The 27,704-nt window shown below is 48.2% G+C and overlaps 1 protein-coding gene across 1 annotated transcript in view; it reads right to left on the bottom strand.

Moving 5' to 3' along the window:
• TRPM2 (transient receptor potential cation channel subfamily M member 2) overlaps positions 1-27,704 on the bottom strand; it is a 95,562-nt gene that overhangs the window by 45,794 nt on the left and 22,064 nt on the right. Inside the window, exons 4-12 of the mRNA XM_004696896.2 lie at positions 19,942-20,107; positions 19,498-19,678; positions 15,491-15,657; positions 11,403-11,622; positions 10,078-10,139; positions 7,486-7,683; positions 2,909-3,011; positions 721-842; positions 178-507 (exon numbers count right to left, since the gene is read on the bottom strand). Coding sequence (XP_004696953.1) covers positions 178-507; positions 721-842; positions 2,909-3,011; positions 7,486-7,683; positions 10,078-10,139; positions 11,403-11,622; positions 15,491-15,657; positions 19,498-19,678; positions 19,942-20,107 — 1,549 coding nt within the window. The remainder of the gene's footprint in view (positions 1-177; positions 508-720; positions 843-2,908; positions 3,012-7,485; positions 7,684-10,077; positions 10,140-11,402; positions 11,623-15,490; positions 15,658-19,497; positions 19,679-19,941; positions 20,108-27,704) is intronic.

Here is a 27,704-nt window from a genome sequence, read left to right as displayed (position 1 = left end):
CGGCTCAGGGGCAAACTCAGTAGCAGCTAACGCCCCCCAAGGTGCTCTAAAAGATGAATCAAACTCACAAAGGGGTAGGTGGCTGGGTAAGCAGATGGATGGGACAGAGGGCGCGGGCATAAGCAATTGGTGGAAGCGCTGGGCAGAGCGGACACCCAGCATGTCACCAGCACGCACGTTTTGCTTGCAGGAGGGCCGGCCGTGCTGAGGATGAGGGTAGAGCGGCTGCGTGAAGTCTCCCAGCAGCTCTCGAAGCACCTGCGCCACGTGGTGCATCTTCGGGTCGTTCTTCTTGCCGTTGCAGCCCACGAACTCGTTGTCTTCGGCCAGCACCTTCTGGAGTTTGTCGTGGAACAGGCTGGAGGGCTCCAGGTTCTTGTACAGGTACAGCAGGGTCTCCGCGGTGACAAACTCCTTCAGCCGCAGCCCGTTCTCCAGGAAGAGCCTCACAAATCCGGGCTTGTTGGAGATGAGGGCGGCGGTCATCATGGGGTGCAGAGCCGAGGGCTGAAAGAGGGCACCATGGGAGGGGCTGCATGCACCCATTACGGCCCCTGTTTCCTTAAAGACCCAGGAGAGGGCGGGGAGTGGGGGTGACAGGGAAGTCCGTTTTACCGCGGATGTACCGCGGATGTGACGCTTAGCCAGGTCATCCGGGATTGAAGGAGGGAGGCTGGCACCTACAGGTGGGTGCCCCTCAGGCCGCCCTGGGAGCCTTACCTTCCACTGACACTGATCAGCAAAGATCTCACTCCGTGCAATGTCCACGCGGTTCCACGCAACCGCCAGCTTCAGCTGGTGGTCCCAGTTCTTGTGGCCAAAGTGGTCGTGGTTCCGAGAGGCTGCAGACAAAAACAGGGAGACTCCACCCGCGGTCTTAGAGCTATTTCCTCCAGCACCTGCTGCTTGGCAGACCCGGAGAGCTAGGCAGCTGCCGCCAGCATCATCCTCCCAATAATTTCAAGGGGAGAAAAGCAGTATCCGGTTGCAAAAAAAGATCGTCCCTGAGACAGTTTATTGTGCCAACCTGGCTGATAAACGCAGGTGGGATTGACTGAGGGGCGGAGAGATGGATGGCTTGGTGAGCCTTGCCTTTCTTGTCTCTCGCTCTGTGATCATCGGACCAGTGTGCGGCTGCCTTGCTTGTCCTGTGCCTCAATTTAAAGGCTACACAGCCTGTGGGACGCCTAGCCTGTGGACTGTGTTGCTGTAAGTTGAGGTCCCTTTAAGACTTCTCTGGAGCTGGGGACTGGCGGTTGGTGACCTGCCTTGTGATTGGCTGCTGTACTGACATAACCTAACTCTCTCTACAAATAGAGGAAGATCTGGCATCAGATAGAGACTTGAAGGACTGCTAGTCTCTCAACTTTCTCTCATGGACGTGAGTTGCACTAAGCCATTTATAGTGCTTCTAATTTAACTGTTTATTTCTTGTATTGTATATTTATCTGTATATGATTTAACATTTCATTTTTGGTTATATATTAATTATCTTTATAAATAAATATATTATATTATCAGGAATTTGGTTTTATCTCTCTAGAGAACCCTGTCTAACACAGTCCCTGTTGCAAAAGTTTTTTAAAAATGCTTTTCATGTCGGTGTGAAACCATAATTAGAGATTTTGGGGGTTTGCATCATCCCTTCGGCTCACCCCTGATCCTTACCTGGCCCCTGCCTCCCAGCAGTGCCCACCGACCCTAAAGGACCGACCCGTGGGCAGTGGGTTGGGAGGAGAGCCTGCATTTCAGTAGATTCTGAGCATTTGGGAAGGCATTTTTCATTGACATTCAAAATTACAATGATGTCCGCTTCCTCTCTGAGTTCGATTGCCAGGAAGCCTCAATCACCACCTCACCTGGGGTCTCAACACAAGACCCTTCCCACGTAGTCTCTGCTCGCTCTTTCTAGTTTAACATTTTAAAGTGTGGGCTATTATTTCAAGAAGGGGGGTGGAGAGAAGAAGGAGAAAGAAATATAAGAAGAATATCCACCCCTACCTCACGCCACACACAAATTTAAAGGAGAAGATACCAGGAGATTTTGGGGGGGTGGGGTTGTGGGGGAGGGAATCCCATTTCTTTTCATTCCATTTTTCCATGAACTTTTTGAAACTCTTTATAGATCTAAATGCAAAAGCTGTTTCTATAAACTGTCTACAATAAAACACAGAAGAAAACATTTGCAACCTTGCCGTCAGCAACAATTTCTTAGTTAGGACATAAGAAATAGGAGCCGGAGAAAAAGAAGAAATGAATTCATTAAAATTAAAAACAATGCTCCTCACAAGACACCTGTAGGAAATACAAAGGTGCAGAGACCCCGGTGTTTCCAGAGTGGGTTTCTGGTCTCCCACGCAGGAAGCCAGGCTTCATCCCCAGCTATGGCGTCTCAGGCTAAGCCACCTGTCTGTCTTTAGAGGCGTGTTCGTCGCTGTGATGCTCAATAGAGTTCGAGGGAGCGTCCACTCTCAGACACACTAGGAAGAAAGGTCTGAAACCCACTTCCAAAGCCCAGCCTAAGAAATCCTGTACCTCACAGAGCTCCTGTGAGCTGCAATGGTCAGGGCAGTGGCACGGGGCGGGGCGGTATTTTGTTCCACGGTGCTTGCAGCTAGCAACAACGAGAAATTATTTCAGCCAAGACAATAAGCTGGAGCACGGCTGTGTTCCCCTAGCATCAGGAAAGGGGCACCTACTGCCCACTAGGAGGGGAGATGGGCCCTAGCCTCTTCCTTTGTTAGGAGTGGAAAGACTGAAGGGCCTGTTTTGTCTCCCAAAGTTTCCCATTGCCTCCGGACTCGGCCTGAGCCCCTGCCCCTTCCCCACCTGTCCCTCTTCCACCTTCCTCCTAGAGGAGGGCCTGGGCTCTTCCCTGTGATCCCCCATACCCTTTTCCTGTGCCTACCCTTCAGCAGAGCCTGTAGGATAGCCACGTCCACATCCTGCTGGCCATCCTTGCCCTCCCGGAAGATGGTCAGCAGCTGCCTCCTCCGGACGATGTCTTGGATCTGGAATCAAACAAGGCCATGTGAGATGTGCGACAGCAGTGAGCACCCTGCTTCCTCCTGGGTGCGACACAGAGGACCCCGAGGCAGGGGACATGAAGCTGGTGCTCTGTCTGCTCCAAACAGGAGTCTACCCCTACCTCCCGAACCGAGATGGAGAAGAGGGAAAAGAACCAAGATGGATGTAAATATGGAACACACACACCCCCGCCCCCCGTGCCTGAGTGGCTTGTCATTGGAAGCCAGACACACGATCTTCACTTGGCGGCAATTCAATACAGAATGCCCAGATGGCGCCTCTTTGGGCCTCTCTCGACCCAGACTGCTTCTCACTCACATGCCTGTCTACCTACCTCCCTAACCAACCTCTATGCCTGTCTACCTGCCTACCCAACGCAAGGCTTTACCTGCCTCTCTTCCTCTTCCTACTGACCTACTCCCCTACCTGCCTATCTACCCTGCACAGTCCCCTCTTCCAGCAACTGAAGTCGTTGTCTGACTGATCTAAATTGGAGTGAGAATCCAGGGAAAGGTGGAGGAGCCTGGTAGTGTAATAGGTTACTTGTAGAGCTGCTAACCACTAGCTCATCAGTTTGAAACCACCAGCTGCTCCCTGGGAGAAAGATGAGGCTTTCTACGCACTGAAAGAGTTCCAGCCTCAGAAACCCAAAAGGGCAGTTCTGTAGGGTCCTATAGGGTCACTATGAGTAGTCAGGCTAGTCTAAAGTATCTACCCATCTCTGTCATTCCCATCGGCCTGCCCTTATCTATCAGTCTATTTACTATTCACCCACTTCCCTTTGTCATCAAGCGGCCACCCATTCATCCACTACCTATCTATCCAACCCGTCAGTCCGTCTGTCTATTGCCTATCATCTAGCTGTCCTGATGTCTCCTCACTGCTCTACTTGCTACTAGCCATTCCTCCTTGAAACACCCTCCCTTGGGGTGGGGCTGGGGGGATCTCAGGGTTGGCATGCCACATAGACATTGGATCACACATTCCCCTCCTAAAAATAACCTGGGGGACCCCCTGACCACCGCTTCCCAAATAACGCCTAGACTCCTCCCCCTGGTTCTCCAGCCTCGTCTCCCCAGCCCTGGGCGCGCACACTTGTCCCTCCGTCCTGCCGGACCTTCCTGCCCACGTCCCTGCACAGATCAGGCCCCAAACCTAGAGGAGGCCTTCACACGGCTGACCTCTATTCCAGTTCTTCAAGGTCTCATCTCATATCAATTCCAAAGTACTTCCCAAACTCCGCCCCGGCCGCTACTCCTCCCCCCACCTTTACCTAGTTCACCACCCTACCCTACCTCCTGAGTTGGACCCAGCACTTGTCTTATACGATGACTAAACTCCAAGCCAAACGCACGGCCAAGGGATCAATTGCAACAAATCCCGGCCCGATAGGACAGCTGTGGGTTTCTGAGACCGCAACTCTTTATGGAAGTGAAAAGCCCCATCTTCCTCCTGCAGGGCAGCCAGTGGTTTCAAACTAACCCTGTGCCACCACGGCGCCATGGTAACTAAAGACGCAGCCGGCTCCCGGACTTGGTATGAAGTGTTCGCACAGTGGCCTCTGACTTTCAGGGCTGATGACTTAGAGAGAGAAGAGCAGAGAGCTTGAAGAGGCTGACAACTCTGCCCCAGGGCCACCTGGCTCCAGAGTGTTGGCTGTGAGCGCCAGCCATGAGACCATTCAGGGCCAATGCCAGACTGCCAAAGGCACCGTCCAAACACCACGGACCCTTCCGGCTCATCCCTGCCCCTGAGGCATGAGATGCAGCCCCAGGCTCTAAGGAGGGCTGCTGACTGAATCGATTGGTGATGCCTGCAGCCAGAGTCCCTCCCACATAACGGTAACAGCAGTGCTTAGTGACAGTCCCTCCTAAGGCACGAGACAGACAGGAACCACTATTTCCAGGCTCTTTAAAGCATATGTTTTATTGTCAGGTTTTTAAAAAGGGGGGGGCTACACACACATTCCCAATGGTTTCAAGGAAGAGCAGACGCCCTGGCATCCAAAGCTGAGCTGGCCCTGGGCTGGACCTCAGTGTGTTTACAAACCGAGCTGGCCATCATGCATAGGTCATCCTGTCCTCCTGCTGGACACAAGCAGCTCAGAGAACATCTGTACCTCATACGGTCACTCAGAGGCCTTGACAAGACCCAGATTGAACACAGGGTCCCTGGGCCCCAGAAACCCTCCACCACAAGCCTTGCTCCCCGACACTCTCCCTCTGTCACTGAAGCAAAGCCTCGGGCCTACACCAGGCTCTTTCCTTCACGTGCCTTCACCTGTCTGACTACCCTGAGGCTGGGTAGTCTCCCTCCTTCAGGGAGTGGATCCTAACTCCAGCTGGCTCACCCACGCTGCCCTTCTGCACATGGACACAGAGCCCGCAAGCCGCAACCTCAAAGGAAGCCAGGCTGAACTCACGCTGCTCCGCAGACTTACCCTGAACGGCACGCAGGGGTCAGTTAAAACCGCGTGTGAGCATTTCCAGGTCGTTTGGCAACCCTTGTTTACCTCCCAGGAGCTGCAGGAAGCACGCGGAAACCGAACGCTCCGCACCCCAGCTGATGACCGGGGAAGCCGAGGTCAGAGACGGATCGATCCACCCTCAAAGAAGCTCCCAGGAAGCAGAGACCCGGTCCATCTGCTGATTGGTCTATCCGTCTATGTTACCGATCTTCCAAGAGCCTATTTATCTGCTGTCTACCTAATATCTCGGGGTTTGAGGGTAGGGAGGAAGGGTATCTGACACGTTACAGAGATGGCATGGGGTACACCTCCTGCACAAGGTCTCTTTAACGTGTTGAAAGCAAAAATGTTACTTTGAGACCAGTCAAGTGACTCGGTGTTTACTCAAGAGCCTCACCCAAGGCATGGTATGTTCAGTCACCCCACATACACGCGAGCGTTGATCACTGAATAAGGGAGAATCGATGGTGGTGCGGTGAGGAAGACTAAAAGTACCCCAGGCTGCCAAGGGAACAAACGAAGTGCGTCTCGGAAGACGGGTGGCCAGAATGCTCCTTAGGAGCAAGGATGGTCAGCCTTCGTCTCACCGATGTTGGACCTGTTGCCAGGACAGACCAGAGTCTGGAGGACTGCCCTGCACAAGATGGACTGACGCAGCGCCTGCAACAATGGGCTTGAATGTAAGAACAATGGGAGGATGGCCCAGGGCCAGACAGCGTTCTGTTCTGTCCATGGGGTCACTGTGGGCTGGAACCAACTCAAATGCACCTAACAACAGCAACAACCCCTGACATCTACCACCTCTCGATCACGTATCTATCTCTCATCCATCTATCTCTATCTATCATCTATCTATAGCTTAAGGATCCCTGAGTGGCAGCAAACAGTTTGAGCTCAACAACCAGCCTAAGGACTGGCAGCTGGAAGCCATCCATGAGACCCTGGACAAAAGTCCAGGTGACCTGATTCCGTTAAAATGACAGCCAAGAACACACCGGGGCACAGCTCCACTCTGGACAGAAAAGGACGCCAGGAGTCAGAATTGACCCAGTGGCGCGAGGCTTGGTTTTTGACATCTGCTTCTTATCTCCACCTCAGGCAGGGTCGCTGGGAGTCAGAATCAACTCTTGGCAGGGAGTGAGTCGAGACGGCATAGCTATCGAACTCTATACATTATTATCTATATCTTCCCAGAGGAATCTTCCCTGTCTTTTACTATTATCTACATGTAGCTGTATCTTATCTAGGCACATCTTATCTCTTTGGGCATGGGTGGCCTTAGCCTGGGTGCATTCAGTGCTACAGTTTGGAGTTCACCCAGAGACAGCAGGCTCACTGGGAACACAGGTGTTAGCTGGTGCCAGGTGAGGAGGGGAGCTCCCACAGCTTTACCATGACTGAGCAAGGTTCAGGGACCCAGCCACACACTGCCTCACTCGTCCCCTTTTGTGGCTGGAGTCCTGGTAGGGGGGCACGGCTCCTCTGCAAATCTTATCCAGCCCCCTCCCTGGAACCCAAGTGCGGAGTAAGATCGGGGCTGCTCTGAGAGGGTGGGCCCTCGGTGTCCCAGGTTTTCTGAGAGAAGCTTCTTCATCTCCCACCGCCTCTGCTACCCCACAGCGTGCCTGTCAGGGTCCTTCGCACACCCTCACCCTTCTTTAAGGTGGGGCTTAGTGTTTTGGAGAGTGCCCCACCCCACCTGGCGAACAAAGCAGCCCACTCTCATCTCTCTTCCAGAGCAAGGCTTCCAAGCATCACGGGGACCTGGAGGCCACCGTGTCCACAAGACGGTCGGACACACCAAAGAGACACATGCCACACACAGCCAGCCATCAGCTCCTGAGCCCAGTGGACCACCTCCTCATGCCTCCTGCCCTCTGCACATCATGCCCATGTCACCCCAGCCCCACTGGGGGCACTTGGGCCCCTGGGGCAGCATGGTCCGGTGCTGTTCACCACACATCTAGTGACTGGCATGCCGTCTGTCTTACCTTTTTGGTCCACTCCACGATCCTGCTGTCGGTGAAGGTCTCCATTTCCTGGAAGAACATGCTCAGTTTCTTCTGGATCAGGGAGATGGTGATCTCGGAGATGGGCAGGTTGGCCACCTGAGCAATAACGTCTGCCACACGGCCTGAGCCCGCCACAATCACGCAGGGTGTGTTTTTGGTGATGGCGTTGTAGATGGTCTGCAGCATGGGGAGGAAGAGCCATGGGCCGTGTTGCTATTTGTATGGTTGTTGTTAAGAATTAGAATTGAAACTGCAAACTCGCCACCATCCAGGAGTCTGTTCTGACTCATCAAAGCCCTGTGGAACAACAGGGTAGAGCCACCCCCAATGGGTTTCCCAGGCTGTAAATCTTTACAAGAGTGGAAAGCCGAGCCACTGGTGGAGTCAAACAGCTGACCTTGCGGTTAGCAGCCCAGTGCATAACCCACCATGCCGCCTGGGCTCTTTGTGTTAGCATGTGTTTTTGAAATCCATGTGCAACATGGATTGTAAAAGGATAGCACCATAGGCTTAGAATAGGTTGTCTCACATTATATTCTCAACCTGAATTACATACAGTGTGTATGATTTAAGAATACCCCTCTGTAAATGGTAAACCACACCAGAGATTCCCGAGGCTCACAAAATAGTCTTGGAAATATGTGGCTATTTGAAACATAAGGGCATGTGCCAGGAATAGTGTTGTGGGTTGAATTGTGACCCCCATAAAAGATATGTGGGACTCTCAACCCCTGGTACCTGTCTACTTGGCCTTGTTGGGGAACAGGGCCTTTGAAGGTGTTATCAGGTAAGATGAGTTCCTATAGGACTTGGGTGAGTTCTAACCCTACATGACTGAAAACAGAAAAACGTGTGTGGTAGTTACATAATCTGGTGTCAGTTTGAGAGACTTAAGAGTGAAGGAGTGGAGTTTAGGCTGTCTCAGCTTGATGACCTCATTTGGAGGCACTAAAGCAATAAAGAGCTCGCTGGAGGTGGGGCACATGCTGACTCCCTGTGAGCTACACTGGAGCTCTGGAGCCGGAGGAGCCACATGGGAGCCCTGCCTCTACCGCCCCTGATCCACAAGACCTTCCACCCACTGGCCTGCGAGCTTTCTGCATTCAGTGCCATTGCTTGTGTTTTGTGAGACTGAAGAGGACATTATAGATCGGTACTGAACATATGGGCTAATATCGGACTTATAGACTTGATCTGGACTGGACTGGGATGTTTTCTCAATATTCAATTGCTCTTGTATATAAAGCTCTTTGTTATACACATATGAGTGTCTCTATGAATTTCTTTCTTTCTTCTACCCAGACTAACACAACGTGTAACCCACTAAAAGGGAAGAGAGACACAGATACAGAAGGAAGATGGCCGTGAGATGGTGCACACACCCACTAGCAGCTCCGCAGTAAAGACCTGAGGGTCTGCTTCTTAACATTCAACAAACCAAAAACTCACCGCCACTGGTAGATGTTGACCATGGTGACCGTACAGGACAGAATAGAACTGCCCCTATGGATTTCCAAGGCTTTAAATATTTAGGGGAGCAGAAAGCCCTATGTTTCTCCTATGGAGCAGCTGGTAGGTTTGAGCTGCTGACCCAGCAATTAGCAGCCCAACACAGAACCCATTATGTCATCAGTTCTATACTATCCCATAAGGGCCACTGTGAGTCAGAATTGAATCGGTTGCCTGCACATACCTGTTTAATCTTGGTGGGGAATGGGAGTTTCTTTACCATGCTACGATATCACTGTACATATAGGGCGTGTTGTCAACCTAATCAGTGCTGACTTGTGGGGAGCAGCACAGAAACAGGGACAAGATACAACCCGGAGAAGACAGAGGCCACTGGAAGACCTCCCACGGACCGAGGGATGCTTGAAACAAGGATCTTCCCCCAGAACCAACAGAGCGGGAGCCTTCTCCGATGGCTGTGCCCTCAGTTCAGACTTCGAGCCTCCTGAACTCTGTGTGTGTGTTGGGGGTGGGTTGGGGAGAGTTTTCTTAAAGTCGCCCACTCATAGCATTTCTGTTACAGCAGTACTAGAAAACCAAGACAGTCCATTCGTAACGTGTTGAAATCCCTAGAGGAATTTAAGGACAGCTGCTAGTTCCACAGATCTGGTGGCAGGGTGAGGGAGGAGTCCCAAAGATCTGCACTTTGAAAACATTCCTAAGGGTGTCTGGAGAGTGAACTTGTAGAAATAATCACACCGGCTGCCCCCAGGGGGGCCTGGAAGCCAAGGGCCACCAACTCCATCCTCGCTCCAGTGCCCTGTGGGACCCATCTGGAGGACACCTCTACCATCTGCCCCAGGCAATTCCCCGGGACCAAGTTCACCCATCCCAACCCTGGTGGCATCCAGCAAGTTCTCTGCTCACCCCAACAAGAAATGGCCCCTTTATCACAGGCTGGGCCCTCACTTCCTCCATCTCAGGATAGATAGCCCATTGCCACCTCCTGCCCAAACTTTCAGTGAGCAGGTGAGCAGGTGCATTCTGGGTTCCTTGTACCCATCAGCCATCTGCAGCAGGACCCAACACAAGCAGTCCCCACCCAGTTCAGCCATTACTTACATTCAGCGTGCCAGGACCACCCTCCAGCACCACGCAGACAATGGGGATCTTAATGTCCACCCCTAGGAAAAACCATAGCGCCCCAAGTTAGGAGTTGTAGGGTACATTGCTCCCCAACCCCCTCCAGCTAAGTGTCAGCCAAGAAGCCTGCCCTGACTTCCCTCCCACTGGTCAAAGGGCAGAAGCAGTGGTGGGATTCAGCCAGTTCACATCAGTGCGGCAAAAGCGATACCCAATTTTTTGTTGGGTTCAGTGAACTGGTTGTTAAAATGGCATTGGTAATCAGGATTATCTCTAAGCTGGGCAGTCTGGGCAGGCACTCAGTGTGGAACTCACAAATTTACATTCCTTACTCTTATTTTAAAACATTCATCTGCCCAACAGCATAGTCTAAGTGCCTGTAGTGATGTTCATTCCGACCATAGTTATTAAAAAATTAGAACTAGGTTTGCAATTGTCTATTTATTCATTTCATAAAACTCACCACATTTTTAATGAAACACTACATTTTTGTGCCTTGCATTTGTTACTCCCATAAACAAACACAGACCATCAAGAGGAAAAGTCTCAAACGACCAGAGGGTGGCGCTCTGCCATTCATTTCATCTTTGTGTCATGCCTCAAATTCCCCTGAGAGAGTAGGAGTGAATTGTGCAATTCCTGAAAGTGTTCAAAGAGCCAAAAATATTGTCAGAACACTTGTACGGTGAACATAGTATGCCGAGAAGCGAAGCGGCCTGTTTCTAATCTAGCAAACACAGTACTACAACTGTTGTCTAATGGACCCACCTCGAAAAGAATGGGAGCCCACTTCTACAGTGAAAAGATGGCTACAGATAAATCACACAGCCGATGATGCTCAGATCAAAAGAAAAGCATGTTGCAGATGAAGGCGTCGATCAAGAAGCAATGTGGAAATATCTTAAATAACAGTGTTTTTTTTGCCAGGTATTATTTAATACGTTTCATTAATATTTTTAAACTCTTTCTTATAATGTGGTTCTGTGTACCTCTTTTATTGTTCTTATTTATGTATTACCTGTATGAAACAATAAACTTCCTCTTGGGGTACTTTTTTTTAATACTTAGCTCAATCATTGGGACAGCGAATTGGTGGTTAAATTAGTTGAGTCCCATCACTGCCACCCACCCTTTCTCCCTTTCTCTCCCCACAGAGAAATTCTTTCGTGATAAGGTTGTCCTGGCCCATCTTCACGTCATCCAGTGGATTTTCCCTCTGACCGTCCCTATGTAGCAAGACAGTGGGACACTCACACCCTGCCTCCACGGCGCCCGCCGAGTGCCCGGCAGTCCACGCCACTCACCTCCCTTTTCGTTCGTCTGCTCCGAAGTGAACTTCTCCAGCCTCGTCCTCAGGGGACGCTCCGAAATGAACTTCTCCAGCCTCGTCCTCAGGGGAATCTCCACCCCATACTGGCCATGGGTCCCATCATCCACCAGGATGAAGTGGGAATGGTTGCTGTCCAGGCAGGTGAGGCTCCCCTGGCCCTCCTCGTCCAGGAAGTACTCGGCAGGGAAGCAACCCTGGGCGACCAGAGAAGAGTCAGGCTGACATGGGAACATGTGGCTAGCACAGGGGTGTGTGTGTGTGTGTGTGTGTGTGTGTGTGTGTGTGTGTGTAAATATATCTATTTCAAACCTCTGCCAAACAACTGTATAGAGTGTATGAAAGTTATTTTAGCTCCTTAACTGTACATTTCTGTGCCTAGATTGGATGCGTATGCTCTAAGAAGTTGTCGTAATAAGTAACACTCAATTGGTCAAAGAGAGAGAAAGTACCGTGGCTTTGACACGGGAATGGGGCTCTAACCTGAAAACAAGAACGTTGCCCTTATGTCAGTTTCTGCCTCGTGTTGGCTCCGTGCGTGTCCGAGAGAACTGTGTCCCACGGACTTTTACTGGCAGAAGCAGATCACCAGACCTTTCTTTGAAGGTGCGTCTGTCTGGGTGGACTTGAACGTCCATCCTTCCAGTTAGCAATTGAGCGTGGGAAACGTTTGTGCCACCCAGGGATTCCTATGGGGGTTCTTCCAGGCTGAAAAATGGCCCTTCGTTGTTTGTGTACAAATCCTAGTCCCTGGACCTTATTTGGAAAAAAAATAGATATTTGTAGGTGGAGTTAGGAGCTCGAGACAGGGAGATTGTCTAGCTGGTTAGCCCATTGCTAGAATCAAGTAGATGTTGGCTGAAAGCAGAAAATGCCAGACAGACATTTATTTGTGTCTTGCTGACTCTGCATAGGCGTTGGACTTCGTGGAGCATACAAAACTATGGGTAACCTTGAGAGGAATGGGAATTCCAGAACACCCTGTTGTGCTCACGTGGAACTTCTACAAATAGAACAAGGGAATATTGCATGTTAAAAATCGGGAAAAGTGTGTGTCAAGATTATATCCTCCGTGGGTATTCAATCTGTATGCTGAGCAAATACTCAGAGAAGCTTCACATGTGGTGCTTCATAGTGAAGAAGAATGCAACACCAGGAGTGGAGGAAGGCCGATGAACAGCCTGCGATACGCATCAGATGGCATAACTTTGCTGAAAGTGGGGACTTGAAGAAGAAGCCCTTGCTGAAGAAGATCAAGAATCGCAGCCTTCGGTGTGCATTGCAACTGATGTACAGGAAACAAAAATCCTCACAACCAGACTATAGGTAACATTGTGAAAAATGGAGAAACGGTTGAAGTTGTCAAGGATTTCATCTTGTTTGGAACCATTATCAATGCTCATGGAATTAACTATCAAGATAGCGAAGGACACACAGCTTTGGGTAAACCTGCTACCCAAGACTTCTTTAGAGCATTGAAAAGTAAGGGTGCTGCTTTGAGGACGAAGGTGCGCCCGACCCAAGCCGTGGTAATATCAGTCTCCTCAAACGCATGTGAAGGTTGGACACTGAATCAGGAAGACCGGAGAAGAAGCAATGCATTGGAATGATGGTCCTGGCAAAGTACCAGGGACTGCCAAAAGAACAAACAAATCTGTCTCGGAGGAAGTAGAGTCCAAATGCTCCTTAGAGGCAAGGAAGGAAAGACGTCATCTCACGTGCTTAGGACACGTTGCGGAGAGACCAGTCCTGGAAAAGGACGGCATGCTTGGTAATGTGGAGGGGCAATGAAAAAGAGGAAGACCCTGGACAAGAGGGGTGGACGCAGTGGCTGCGTCAATGGGCTCAAACGTAAGAACAACTGTGAGGATGGCACGGGACCGGACGGTGTTTCCTTCTGTTGTACAGAGGGTGACTGCAAGTCAGAACCAACTGAAGGGCATCTAGCCGCAAAGACAACCCTGGCTGGTCACCTGTCCCTTTACGAGGGAAGCAGGGGGAGGGTAGACAGATAGGGAAGAGGAAGAAGCAATGAAGATGGAGACAGCAATTTGCATGGTACAGCCACGAGTGAAGGAGTGCCTGGGGCCACGAGACGAGGGGAGAGGCAAGAAATGGCGTGGGAACAACTGAGACCTTGATTTGGGCAGAGTGATACTGAGGTCAGACTTCCAGCCTCCCAAACAGTGAGAGAATGCATTTCTGTTTGAAGCTACCAGGTGCTACTACCAGGTGTTTGGGTGCTATCTTACAGCAGCCGTAGAACACTCATACATGGGGACTTTGGGGCCAGGACACACATCCTGTGACATCCACAGAGGGTGGAAGATGTCCTTGAACCTTCAAGGGTAGCACCCATGTTCATAGAGGATGGTAGTGTATCATAATAGGAAGTCTTATTGACTAGGAATGGGGAGCATGGTAAAGGGGTACCTTTGAAGTTGTCCAATTTCTCTTAGCCTTAGTTTACCAACCAGTAAAATGGGTGTTAAAGACACAATCATCGATCCAACCCTGCCTAGCTGCACCCATCTCTGATTCTGACACAAAAGGAAGGCAAAGGCCAGGAGAGGCTGACCAGTGCCTGGCTGAGCAACCCCATTGGACATCTGTGGCTAGCCAAGGAGTCGTCATGCAGAGGAAGCTCATCTCCTTGTAAATAAATGTAGGTGGCCTTTGCCAAAGTAGAGGAAGGATGCCATGCATAAATGATCACTCATAAATGTGGTTACAGGAGAGTCTCTTCCACAGCATCTGGGTTGGCATTTCCTGAATATTCCTGACCATGTGAATAAACTAGATCTGTACCCACTATGTCAAATGTCACATATTCTCTCAAAGCTTGTTGAATGAGTCCCATGACCTTGTCCAGCTCCAGTCGCCATAGCTGACCACGGATTCTCATGGCTAAGTCAGTTAAGTATCAGGTGAGCGCTATCTTCCCTCATGCAAGGGAAGCTCATGGGAGGAGTGACTGCCTGGAATCACAGCACCATGGACTTCTTGCGTTGGAAAGACCTCAGAGCCCCAGTGTGGCCCAGTTAAAGTTCTTGGAATGCTAACTGAAAGGCAGGGGTTGCAAGCCCACCCAGAGGTCCCTGAGAAGAAAGGCCTAGCGATCTACCTTTTAAAAAGCAGAGATTGAAAACCCTATCAGGCTCACTTTTACCTTGACACTCATGAGATCACTCAGAGGCAATGGAAGCATTGGGGTGAGGATGGGCAATCTCAGCATGTAGTGATTCGAAGCTCAAATTTGGGGATCATACAGCCTGGACTCAGCACAGGTAAGACATCATCGCTATAACTTTGACCAAGTTACTCCCTTCCCCAAATCCATTTCCATCAGAGGCGCCATGGGGATGGCCCTCAAATCATGATCACATGGTCACACTGAGATGTTCCATCTGGTGACCAGATGCCACTTTGTTCATTGGATATTGAGTTAGTTAAAAGTTTATTGTGCCAACCTGACTGATAAATACATGTGGGGTCAATTAAAGGGTGGAGAGATAAATGGCTCAGTGAGCCTTGCCTTTCCAATTCTTGGGTCTCTTGCTTTCTGATGTTCGGACCAGGGTGCAATTGCCTGAGCCAGTTCCCTGCTTTAACTTGCAAGGCTCACTTCCTGCAAGACATCCCTGAGGAGAACCCACATGGACTTACCCTGATGCAACCCTGGGTGCTGGAGCAGCCATGTGGAGACTCCTGCCAGTACTGAGATGCTTACACATTCACTGACTCGGCTTTCCTCCTGCAGTTGGCATCATTGTGTGTGTTTTGTGAGAGGGAGGAGGACTTTGTGGATTGGTGTCGGACATACGGGTTAATGTTGGACTTGTGGGCTTGGGCAGCACTGGGTTGGAATGTTTTCTTGATGTGCACTTAACCTTTATATAAAGCTCTCTCTTATACATATGAGTTTCTGTGGATTTGTTTCTCTAAAGTACCCAGACTAACACAGATTATCTACACTCAATATTGTATGAGTGTGGTCCTCATACCCTCTCCCTCCTATTCCTCTCCCACCCTAACTACACCATCCCCAGGGAAGGCCCTGCTCACCGAGGGGTTGACCAGACTCTCCCGGTTATGAATAGTGCCCCATGTGGCAACTCCAATGGTGATGACATCGCTTTCCTTGTAGCTGCTGCTTAGACTGAAGTCTCTTACTGCTTCGCCCACCTGCTTCATCACCCCAGCATGGGATCCCCCAGTTATGATCCAGGCCCCTGGAGAAAAGCAACAGTGGAGTCAGAGGGCCTGCAGATGCACAGAGGCAGCTGCCAGGCAACGTGCAGAACCCGCCCCCAGCCCCACCTATGGTCAATGATACATGCTCCCTGATGTTGGCAGAGTCTTCGTTCAAGGAGGTCTCAGACACATGAGTAGGTGCAATTCCCGGGGGTTAAAGAGGAAGATGTGAAGAGTGTTAGCTTTATGTAGGCTGCGGATCAGCAAGCTGTGGGAAAATGGTCTTACATGTTGCGTAGTGGGAAGAGAGAGGACAGGCACAGGGACCGATCTTCTGACCGGGCCTCATGACCTCTTCTCGCCGGCTTGCTACCTCCTCTCTGTCTCAATCTGTGGGACCTTCTCTGACAAACACTTCCACTTCAACTTTTTCTACTTGTAATCCTCTACTTCTACTTATTTTTCTACTTCTGATTCCACTTATTTATGTCTTCTACTTTTATTTCTCTACTTCTTCTACTTCCACTTCTACTTCTTCCACTCCCACTTCTTCTATTTTTACTTCTTTTACTTCTCTTTTGTGATAGTTACATGATCTGATGTCAACTTGAGAGTATTAAGAGTGAAGGGGTGGAGTCTAGCTGTCAGTCAGCAAACAGATTGATGACCTCATTCAGAGGCACGATGAAGATAGCTCACTGGAGGACAGACACTCTGTCTCTGCTTCATCTCCCTGTGAAACATTCCTGTTGACAAGCCACATGGAGACACACCGATGGTGCCTGGAGCTGGAGAAGCCACAAGGGGGACCCACGCCAGTGCTGAGATCCTTCCACCGCCACTGGATCTACAAGAGTTTCCACCCACTGACCTGTGCTCTTCCTGCATTCAGTGTCATTGCATGTGTTGTGTGAATCTGAAGAGGGCTTTATAAACTGGTATTGGACATATGGGCTAATACTGGACTTATGAACTTGATCTGAACTGGGCTAGGATGTTTTCTTAATATACTAGTACTCTTTGATATAAAATTCTCTCTTACACATATATTAGTATCAATGAATTTGTTTCTATAGTCTACCAGGGCTAACCCACACTTCTATTTCAACTCTACTTCTACTTCTATGTCTTCTACAACTTACATTCTTCTGCTTTTACTTGTATTTCTGCTCTTTTTATTTCTACTTTTCTTCTGTGTCTACATCTACTTCAACTTCTTCATCTTTTTCTACTTTTTCCACTTCCAATTCTATGTCTACATTTTCTACGTCTACCTCATTCTCTTTCTATTTCTACTCTGTTTCTACTCCTAGTTCTAGTTTTCAATTTCCACTTCTACTTCTCAACTTCTTCTACTTCTACCTTTTCCACTTCCACTTCTTCTATGTCCACTTCTACTTTTACTTCTATTTCTACTTTTCTGCTTCTACTTCTTCTTCTTCTGTTTCTACTTCTTCCACGCCTATGCCTTCTAATCTACTCCTACTTCTACATTGACTTATTTTATTTCTGCTTTGACTTCTTTTTTTCCCCACCCCTATTCTACTTCTTCCACTTGTACTGATTCTTCTTCTTAGAAAATTTTCTTTTCTTCTTCCCAGCTCTTAAGACTCCTGTGTGATAGGCTGTATCCCTGCCACCCCAAAACCTGGGTGCATGCTCTGGCCAACACCAATCAGGTGAGTAGAATTAACACCAGCAGAACATAGTGAGTTCACATTGGAATGTTTTTCTCCACTCCCTCTGCCACAGGAACAATAGGTATTAAGTAATATTTGTCCATGACTGGGGGATGTAGCTGCAGCCCTGACCCACAGTCATTATCTTGCACCATGAGCACAAAGAAATGCTGTCACTTTGGACTCTGGGTTACCACAGTTACAATGCTGACCAATAGGACAGACAATTGCACCTAGAAGCATGGTTGTGGCACTGGCTTGAATTTTCCAAATCTAAAACATGTGACACTAGCTTTGCACCAGGCAGTGGCCAGGAAGGACATAGACAGTGAAAGCCAACATGATATCATGACAAGCCACATGGTGACGCTGGCACCTTGATTACCTGGGAGGTGGTGAGCACTAAATGGACCCTACTGTACTTGAGTTATGGTGAGCTGCCTTTGACCACGCCTGACCCAAGCAGGCTGGGGAAACACTTGGTGGTTTACGTGCTAGGATGGAGGAAAAGGGATAAGCAGGAAGTCTGGCTTCCAATGTGGAAAGCACGCTTGCTGCTCCTTGTCCGCTGGGAAATGATAAAACCGAGAAAGGCCCATGAAGGCTCAGATTGAGACTGATTCAGGGCAAAAACCTAGGAATCCCCTATTAGAACAAACAGTTCATGTGTCTGGTTGCTAATGGAAAGGCTGGCAGTTTGAGTTCACCCAGAGGCATCCCATACAAAAGAAAAGAAAGGGGGAAAGATGGAAAACCCTGTGGAACACAGTTCTCCTTACACACACGGGATCCCCATGAGTTGGGGGTTGACGCAATGGCAGCTGGCTTAGGGCAGAGGCCGAGACAAAGGTGGGCGTCGCATTTTCTGTGAAAACCAAACCTTTAGGTATGCTTTATGACTCTTCTTTCATCTGGACTCAAAGCATGACTTATCTTGGTGTGACCCACCTCAGATACATGGACATTCTTTGTAGGATTAAGATCATCAATTTGAGGATGTGAGGGCCATCTGGCTGTGACCAACATCTATCACCGCACTGGTCGCCAGGGTTGATTTGGCTGATCTGGCTGGCTGGGCAGGTGTCTCCTTCCTCCCTCACTGTTCCATGTGCGTCCCTCCCAAAGCTGCATGCTCGGTTGCAGAGGATGACCTTCCCCGATAGAAGGAGGACAGTCCTTCAAGGGTATATGAGTAGCTGTGCTCCCCGACTGGAACCTCCAAACAAGTTTCAAGGTCGTCATTTTAAGAGACCCTCAGGTATCCAAGGTCAGTAGCTCAGTGCCCTGTAACAGTCTGGGTTCTAAAAAGCAGGAGATAGAATTCTCCGCCTCTATGCGGTCTTCCTAATAGTGTGACATTGGGAAATTAGTCAATGAGGTGATGTAAAGATGGAAATAATACGCCCACCTCTCTGAAGCTGACAGAAAAGTTGATAGGTGATAGGAACGAAAGGTGAGATTTGGTTCTCAGAAACTCTCATTAGAACCCAACCTACACTGTCCCTCTTGGAGCGCCTTTGCCCACACCAGCCCATAAACTTGTCCCTCAGGTAATTCACGGAGCCATTTCTGACCCATGAGTGAACCAGGAGGCAGCAGCAGGATGTCAAGGGAAAAGCTGAGCATTGGGTGGGTCTGGCCAGTTCTTCTCAGCCCAGGCAGAGTATCACGATCTGCAGCAGTAGGGGGTTAGGAGTTGAATTATGTCCCCTAAACTATCTGTCCTAGTCTTAGCCCTGATGCCTGGGGATGTGACCTGGTTTGGTGATAAGGTCTTTGAGGATAGAATTAGTTAACATGAGGTCGTGCTAATGCAGGGTGAGTTCCAATCATTAAGAGAAGAAACGCAGACATACACACAGAGAGAAAGCAGCCCTGTGACGGTGGAGTAGACACTGGAATTCAGGGGACACCTGGTGCACCAGAAGCTCCAACACCCTGAGTTCAGACCTATGGCGTCAAGAACTGTGAGAGAATAAATGTCTGTTGTTGTAAGCCCCTGGGGTGCAATGCTTTGCTATAACAGCACAGGACATTCACATGGCCTTTCTGAGCCGAGGGCCATCACTGGGTCTTGGAGGTGTGCCCTCACCTGGAGCTCTTTGCTCCCCCCAACCCATACCCCACCGCCTTGCTTTCCAGCCACCCCTCAAACAGGAGGTGGGTGCCGATGGCCTCATATCCATCCCACGCTCTCACCTGTAGTCTGGGCCACCTTGACCAGGCCTCTTCGGAAGATGTTCTTTAACCTCAGCTTCATCTTGAAATCCTTGGCCCCACCGGTCACCGAGATTAAGAGGTTGGGATCATCCAGGCCCCAGTGCTGGGTCATGAGATCATAGATGACGCTGGAGGGTGTGTCCTGGGAGACTCGGACATACTGCAGAGAAAGGAGAAGGGGAGGAGACCCTGTATCAGCGGGCAACAGCCGTCCACACTCAACACATGTCTAACGACCCACAGCCCACCCCAGCCTGCCCACCCCAACCTTCCTGCCCCAGCCTTCCCCTCCCAGCCTGCCATGGTGCTGCTGTAGATGTTCATGAGGCTTCCCTCACCATCCTGGGCTGCCATGGGACCACCAGGGCCGTCAGCGCTGGGCTCAAGCTCATAATGAAGAGCACCAGAGCAAGAGAGACCCACCTTTCTCACTTTCTGGCCCAAGCACGTGAAAACGATGTCACCAAAGGCATCCGTGGGCATCTCCTGGACATGCTCTTTGGGGTCCCACTCCTTGTCCTGGAACACGTGGGATTTGGCGGCCTCCACGTGCTGCTCCTCGGTGTAGCCACACGCACACACCACCTTCCTGTGAAGATACTGCACAGGTCAGCTCACCTACCTACCCACCTGCGGGGCCCAGACTGAGGGCTAGAGCCCTAGAGATAGAAACCCCAAGTTGGAAAGCCCCTGCATCTTCCATAGCCCTCCAGTTGGGACAGATGGGAGATGTTTTAGAGTCAGGTTGTTATTCCCAGATGAAAACTTACACCAAGGTAAACAGGTAAGTGGGCTGTCACAACTTTAACTGTCTATAGCTCCCACCTATTTTGGGTAACTTCCACTGGGTAAAAGATGACACAGGCAGGCATGAAACACAAACCCCACTGAGCGCCCTCAGCTAGCATAGAAAGATCTAGAAAGAGGGCAAGGTTTCCTTGAAGGGAAGTGCTTCCACTGAACACGTCCATTCTCTTTTGCTGGGCCTTGATTTCCTCATCTATGATTTGGGGGTGGGGTTAGAGAATAAGACTTCCAGGAGTCTCTTCAACTCTTCAAAGCCCGTCCTTTCATCCACAAGGCACAGGCTACAAGATAACAGCAAATGTGTCCACAGTTCCCACTGTGAGCCAGGCACTCTGCTCCAGACAGTTCCCTGTTTACCACCTGGGCTTCCCACCAGTCCTCTGAAGCAGGCAGTGTCACCATTAGCCATTTTACAGAGGAGAAACCAAGCACAGGGCTGTTCTCTACTTTGCCCGATGTCATCAGAAAACACAGAGAAGAGTTTCTGGGATTCATGGCCAGAATGCCTGGACCCAAAATCCATGCTGCATTCCCTCCCTAGGAGCTGTACAAACATCTTCCAGCAAACAGGTTCACCATTAAGGCCAATGGTCACCAGGCATCTTGAATAAGAAAAATCTCAATATGAGTTCAGTTTCCCCAGTGGGGCTGGAGCACCCTTATGCAGGAGGAGCAAGGGGCATGCCTGGTGCATACTCCGTTGGTCTCATAGCTGACCTCATGCAATCTCGAGCATGTAGGTGCCGCTGCCTCCTCCACTTAGCAATCAGGTGACTAAGCCTAACAGAGGCCAATAGCTGCCCATGTCTCACAACTCTGCAAGTCCATTACCTCTGGATCGGCCTGGCCTCAAACCACTGCCCACTGCCTGGCACTGCCTCCCCAACATGAAACATTCCCTGCAAGGGACACACTGGGAGCTGCATCCCTACAATGCAGATGTGCAGGACAGCACCAGGTGCGTTTGCTGAGGGGATGCTGAGGGCATAAAATAATGCCCTCTTCCATCAACTGATGCAACAACTATGTTCGGCTGAGATTTGTTTTTTAAGTTGGGCGGTGGGGGGGGGGAGTGCATGGAGCAGGGCAGGAGGGGAGGGCAAGCCACTTGGAAGGTTTGATAAGTTGTTTAAGTGGTTGAATGTAAAAATGAAGGACTGATCTGATCTGTAAACTCCCACCTAATTCACTATAAAAAGTTAACATTTTAGAAAGGGCATCAGTGAAGTTCCGCCCCTGTCCTCAAGCTCTCGGGCTAACCAAGCAGCTTCCAGCCCAGTGTCTCTGAAAAGTAAATCCCGAGGAGAGAGCAGCCTGCCCGACACTGAGTAGAAATGCATGGTGAAGATGCAGACTAGTAGTCGTCTTATATTCCATCTTCTCACTCTAGAAGAGGGATGTGCCCTTTAAAAAATAATTTTAAGTTTTACCAAACCAATACAGGGATATCGTTTAAAAAAGCCAACTTGCACTAAAATGCTGATGGGACAAGAACGTGCATGTCCATTGTCAAAGTCCCAGAAGGAGGTATAAAAAGCTGGACAGGGATTCAAAGAATAATGATGGAATGTCCTCAAATTTGAAAAAAGGGCATAAGCCTACAGATTCAAAACTCTGATGGAACATCAAATAAGACAAACCCAAAGAAACGCCTGGTGAAACGCACCACAGTAACACTTCTGAAAACTAAAGGTAAAGGGAAAAAATCTCGAAAGCAATGAAAAAGAAATGGCACTTTCAGATAAGCCTTGGTTAGAAATAAACCGCTCTCTCTCCTGCCCTCCTCTCCTCCCGCATCCCCACGTGGACCACCAGAAAGAGCTGAGGAAGTAGGTCAGGAGGTCCATGAACCAGATGCAAGATCCAGACCTGGCAGAAGAGGTACTGAGGTACTTCGGCCTCACAACTACTAAGGTATTTCTATGGTTATTAGAAAGAAGAAACCATCAAATGACTAATTTGGGAACCTCATTTGGCAAGGAAGTGTAACTGGCCTCTAGGAGCTAAGGGCGGTCTCCGGCCAACAGCCAGCAAGAAATTGATGACCTCTGCCCTACAGTAACAAAGAAGGGCACTCTCTCACCACCTGAGTAAACTTGGAAGTGGATCCCTTCACACGTGAGTTTCAAATGATATCAGAGCCCCGGGTGACACTTGCAACTGAAGCTTTGCCATCACTGCTTTGTGGAGCCAGCTAAAACATGGCCAGACTCCAATCCCATAGAAATCGGAGACAATACATGTAAGTCGTTTAAGCTGCTAAGTCTGTGGCAATGTTGTACAGACAGATGATTCAGACACATGGGAGTACTTGGACGTGCGGCGCTTCTGTGTATTCTACCGGGCAATGTGCAAGTGGGTTTGCCGTTGGCACTGGCCTGGGCAGAAGCTGGGAAAATTGTCTGAGGAGCGCGATCGGGAACTTCTCAGCTGACTGACATGGATTCTTACTAGATTCCTGGGTTTTAAGGATGCTGCAAGTGGTGGTAGCTGAAATATTATTTTCTCATCTCTTCTTTGACCCCCGCCCTATTTAGAATTATGTGGTTTGAGGTATACATATTTGGAAGTTTTCACTTATCTTTTTTTGTTATTTGTACTTAATTTATTTATTTGCTCTTAAGGCCAATGTATGGAATATATCCTATGAAATTCAAATTCTTTTACATGTCAAAATCTAAATGTATGGGCTATCTTATTGAATCCCTTCTCTTTTCTTGGGGAAAAATGTATATTCTGTTGATCTCATGTCAACTAAATAAAATCTTTAAGAATTTCCCATCTAGTTCTATCATTCCTAAGAATGGAGTGTTAAATTTATCTATTTGCCCTTTACTTTTGAATTCCTTTTATAATTGTATATACATTTAGGATTATTGTATTTTCTCTTTACATTAACCCTTTCATTTTAATGCAGTGTGTTTTTAATCTCTAGTAGAATGATTTACCTTAGAGTGTAATATGTTTAGATAAATATAGTCACTTTAACATAGAAAAAAAAAGAAACAGCACTTTAGTGAAAGGGTTAAAGTTTGAACAACAGCGGGTTGCTCACCAGGAGACGTAAGGCCAGAGAGAAAAGGCACAATGCTTTTTGAATGCTGAAAGAAAAAACAACCTACCCAGAATTTTATAGCCAGCCGAAATATTCTTCAGGAATAACGGAGAAATCATGACCTTCTCTGATGAGGGAAAACTATGGAATCTGACCCCAGCTGATCTACCCTAGGAGAACGTCGAATGGAAATTCTCTAGTCAAACATGAGAGGAACGCTGGTGGCACACACAATTAAGCACCCTGCGGCTAACTGAAAATGTTGTGTTGCAGAGAGACCCTGAAGTTCCGAGGGAGAGACAAGATGAGGTCTGCTTTCACAAAGACGACAGCACTGGAAAACGTGTGGGAGCATTCTCCTCTGCCACGGGAACATTATATTCACTACGCTCCATCGAGTCATGGCTGACCCACAAAGACCCTGTGCACAACAGAATGAAACACTGCCCGGCCCGGCACCATCCTCACAGTCACTCCTATTGTGTCAATCCATGTCCTCAAACCCACTGGCGCCACTAGACTACGATAAGTTGTGTTGTGTGTATTAAATGTAATGCCCACAGCAACTCCTAAAAGAAACTATACAAAGAGCTACATGCAAAACCACTACAGATAAATCAAAAGGGGGTTCTAAAAACATTCAGACCATCCACCCGAAGGCAGGAAAGATAAAAACAGAAAGAAAAAAAAAACATTTAAAAAGCAGACTTAAGCCTTAACATGTGAATAATTACACTAGGCATAAAATGTCCTGAATATACCATTAATGACAAGTATCAGCAAAGTATTTTAAAATATGGCTCAATTATTTCTTGTCTATCAAAAGCTCACTTCAAATATGGTTATATAAAGAACAAATTAGTGGTTGACAAACATTAAAGATCGTGAGGAAAAGGGATGGATTTGTCTGCAAAGAGGGAAATCTCTGAGTGATGGAGCAGTTTCATGTACTGATGGCCATGGTAGTGCTCAAATCTACACAAGTGAAAAACAAATAAATGAAATGAAACAAAAAGCAAATCTACACAAGTGATGAAATGACACAGGAAGAAGTAAAACCGTTACACTCTTCAAAGAAAACAAAGGGATACATCTCCAGAGCTTACTGTTTTTGCTAAAGATTCTCAGATATGGCACCAAACGCAAAAACAATGAGAGTAAAGAAAAACAGATTTTACCAAAATTTAAAAATATTTGTGAAAGAAAAGATTTTATCAAGAAAGTAAAGAGACAGCCTATAAAATGGGAGAAAATATTTGGAACCATCGATCTAACAAGGTCTTGATTTCCAGGATTTATTAAGCACTTCTAGGATTCAACAGCAAAAAAGAAAAATCCATTTTTTAAAATAGGCAAAGGGTTTCAATGAATAGAAATTTCTTCCAAGAAACTGTGTCACGGACAAAGATCATACAAAAAGCACTCAGCACCCGTAGTCACTGTGGCTGTCTCGTGTCATCCGTCTCCAGAGACTCCAGGTGAACCGAGTGAAATGCTGCCTGGGTCTGCGTCAGCCTGTCTTTCCTGCGCTTCGGCCCATCGTTGCAGTCACTGTCTCCGCCATCCACAGGGGGTCCTTTTCTTCATCGATACCCCCGTGTTACTCAACATGATGTCCACCGCTGGGGACTGGTCCCTCCTGACAACATGAACAAAATCCCGAAGAGGAAGGGATTTTGTTAGCTAAGGAGCATGTTAGCTGTCCTTCTTCCAACACAGATGAGTTTCTTCTTCTGGAACTCAAGGCTAGGTGTCATATATTCTTTGTCAGCACCATGATCCCAAGGCACCAACTCTTCTTGGGCCGTCCTTATTCATCACCCACCTTTTGCCCGCATAGGAGACGACTGCAAATACCATGGTCTGAGACGAGCACACCTTCGTCTTCAGAGCCACATGTTTGCTTTGTAGTATTCTAAAGAGGACCCATGCAGAAGTCTTGCCCAATGTTGCGCGTGGCTTAATCTCCTGACCTCTGCTTCCCTAGATGTGGATGTGAATCCAAATAAAATGGAACCCTTGGCAATTTCAGTCTTTGCACTGCTTCTCACGGAATGGTTTATTAGATGATTCATGAGGACTTTTTGTTGTCTTTATGTTGAAGTGCCATCCATAGGAAGCGTTTCAAATCCTCTTCATTTGCAGCACCAAGGCTGCGTCACTCGCATATCACCAGTTGTTGATGAGTCTTCTCCCTCCGAATGCCAGGCTCTTTGGCATGCAGTCCAGTTTACCCGTTTATTTGCTCAACATACAGATGAACTAGGTGTGGTGAGCGGATACAACCCTGATGCACACCTTCCCTGATTTCAAACCATGCAGTATCCCTTGTCCTATTGTAACACTATGAGTGTTCAAATTTCTTCACATCCTTGTTAGGTTCATAAGCAGCTGTCTAGGTGCAACCATCGGTCTTTTCCTGCCCCAAAGAGGGATGAACATTGTAGACATGTGACAACAATTAGTTTGATAGACCACTCAAACACAGTCTCTGTAATCTTGAGACCAGAAGGTACCGACATGGCGACTAAGACCAACTGTTCAGAAAGAAATCACATTAGAAGGTCCTGACAGAGTAGGACAAAAATGTGAAACAAACGTGGTGTTGGACAGAAGCTGATGAGGCCAATGAATGTACAAATGCGCTTTACACAATTGATGTGTGTACGGATTGTGATAAGAGTCGTATGAGCCCCTAATAAAACGATTTTAAAAAAACAATTGGGGAGGGAGGAGCGGGGAGGGAGGGGAAAAATGAGGACCTAATGTCGGGGGTTTAAATGGAGAGAAAATGTTTTGAGAAACGATGTACAAATGCACTTTACACAATTGATGTGTGTATGGATTGGGATAACAGTTGTATGAGCCCCTAATAAAATGTTTAAAAAAAATAAAAAATAAAATAAATACATTAAAAAAAATGCATTAGTGTTTATCAGGGTAGGGGAAGAAACGTCAAGTTATGGCTTAAGAGGCATTGGGGTGATGAAAAACTTTCAGAAATAAGAGGCCAAGTCAAAAAGCATTGCTATTAGGAGAAAACAATGGGACCGGCAGTTCCGGCGTACACAGGAGAGGGGGAGGAGGGGGAAACGAAGAGGGCAGCCAATAAACCCAGGGACCAGGGATCAACAGTAATCTAAAATCGATGGTGAGGAAGGCATAGGATGCCTGGTAGGGCTTGATCAAGGGCAATGCAGCCAAGAAGAATTATTGAAATCTGAACAAAGGCCAAACATGATAATGGACAAGCAGGAAAGTAAAAGGAAATAGAGGAAAGAACTAGGAGGCAAAGGACATTTATAGAAGTCTAAATACGGGCATGTACATATGTAAATCTATTTACATATAACAATAGGGAAATACATCTATGTGCATATATTTATAGGTTTCTTATTAAGGTCACAGATGGACATTGGACCTCTACTCGAGTACTCCCTCAACTCAAGAACACTTTGTTTTAATAATCCAGCATTCCATGATGCTCACCTTCCCAACACGATCACTGAAGACAAAGCAGGTGCATAAGCAAATGTGGTGAAGAAAGCTGATGGTGCCTGACTATCAAAAGATATAGCATCTGGGGCCTTAAAGGCTGGAAGATAAACAAGCATTCATCTTGCTGAGAAGCAACAAAGTCCACATGAAAGAAGTGCCCCAGCCTGTGTGATCATGAGGTGTCAATGGGATCAGGTATCAGGCAATTAAAGACCCAGAAGGGATCAGGTATCAAAGAACAAAAAATCATATCATTGTGTGCCCACCTTCCCGATATGATCACTGAAGACAAATGTGTGCATAAGCAAATGTGGTGAAGAAAGCTGATGGTGCCTAGTTATCAAAAGATATAGTGTCTGGGGTCTTAAAGGCTTGAAAGTAAACAAGCGGCCATCTAGCTCAGAAGCAGCAAAGCCCACATGGAAAAAGCACACCAGCCTGTGTGATCATGAGGTGTCGAAGGGATCAGGTAGCAGGCATCAAAGAACAAAAAAATCATATCATTGTAAATTAGGGGGAGTGCAGAGTGGAGACCCAAAGCCCATCTGTAGGCAACGGGACACCCCCTTAAAGAAGGGTCACGGGGAGGAGAGGAGTCAGTCAGGGGGCAGTGTAGCAACAACAATACATACAGCTTTCCTCTAGGTCTTGAATGCTTCCTCTCCCACAACCCACCCCCACCCCCACTATCATAATCCCAATTCTACCTTACAAATCCGGCTAGATCAGAGGATGTACACTGGTACAGTTGGGAACTGGAAACACAAGGAATCCAGGACAGATGAACCCCTCAGGACCAGTGGTGAGAATGGTGATACCAGGAGGG

This window comes from Echinops telfairi, unplaced genomic scaffold (assembly GCF_000313985.2).
Source record: "Echinops telfairi isolate 266 unplaced genomic scaffold, ASM31398v2 ScPeMD7_7469;HRSCAF=8507_0, whole genome shotgun sequence".
Lineage (NCBI taxonomy): Eukaryota > Metazoa > Chordata > Mammalia > Afrosoricida > Tenrecidae > Echinops > Echinops telfairi.
The sequence above is the reverse complement of the archived record's forward strand: the minus strand, read 5'-3'. Positions and strand labels throughout refer to the sequence as shown.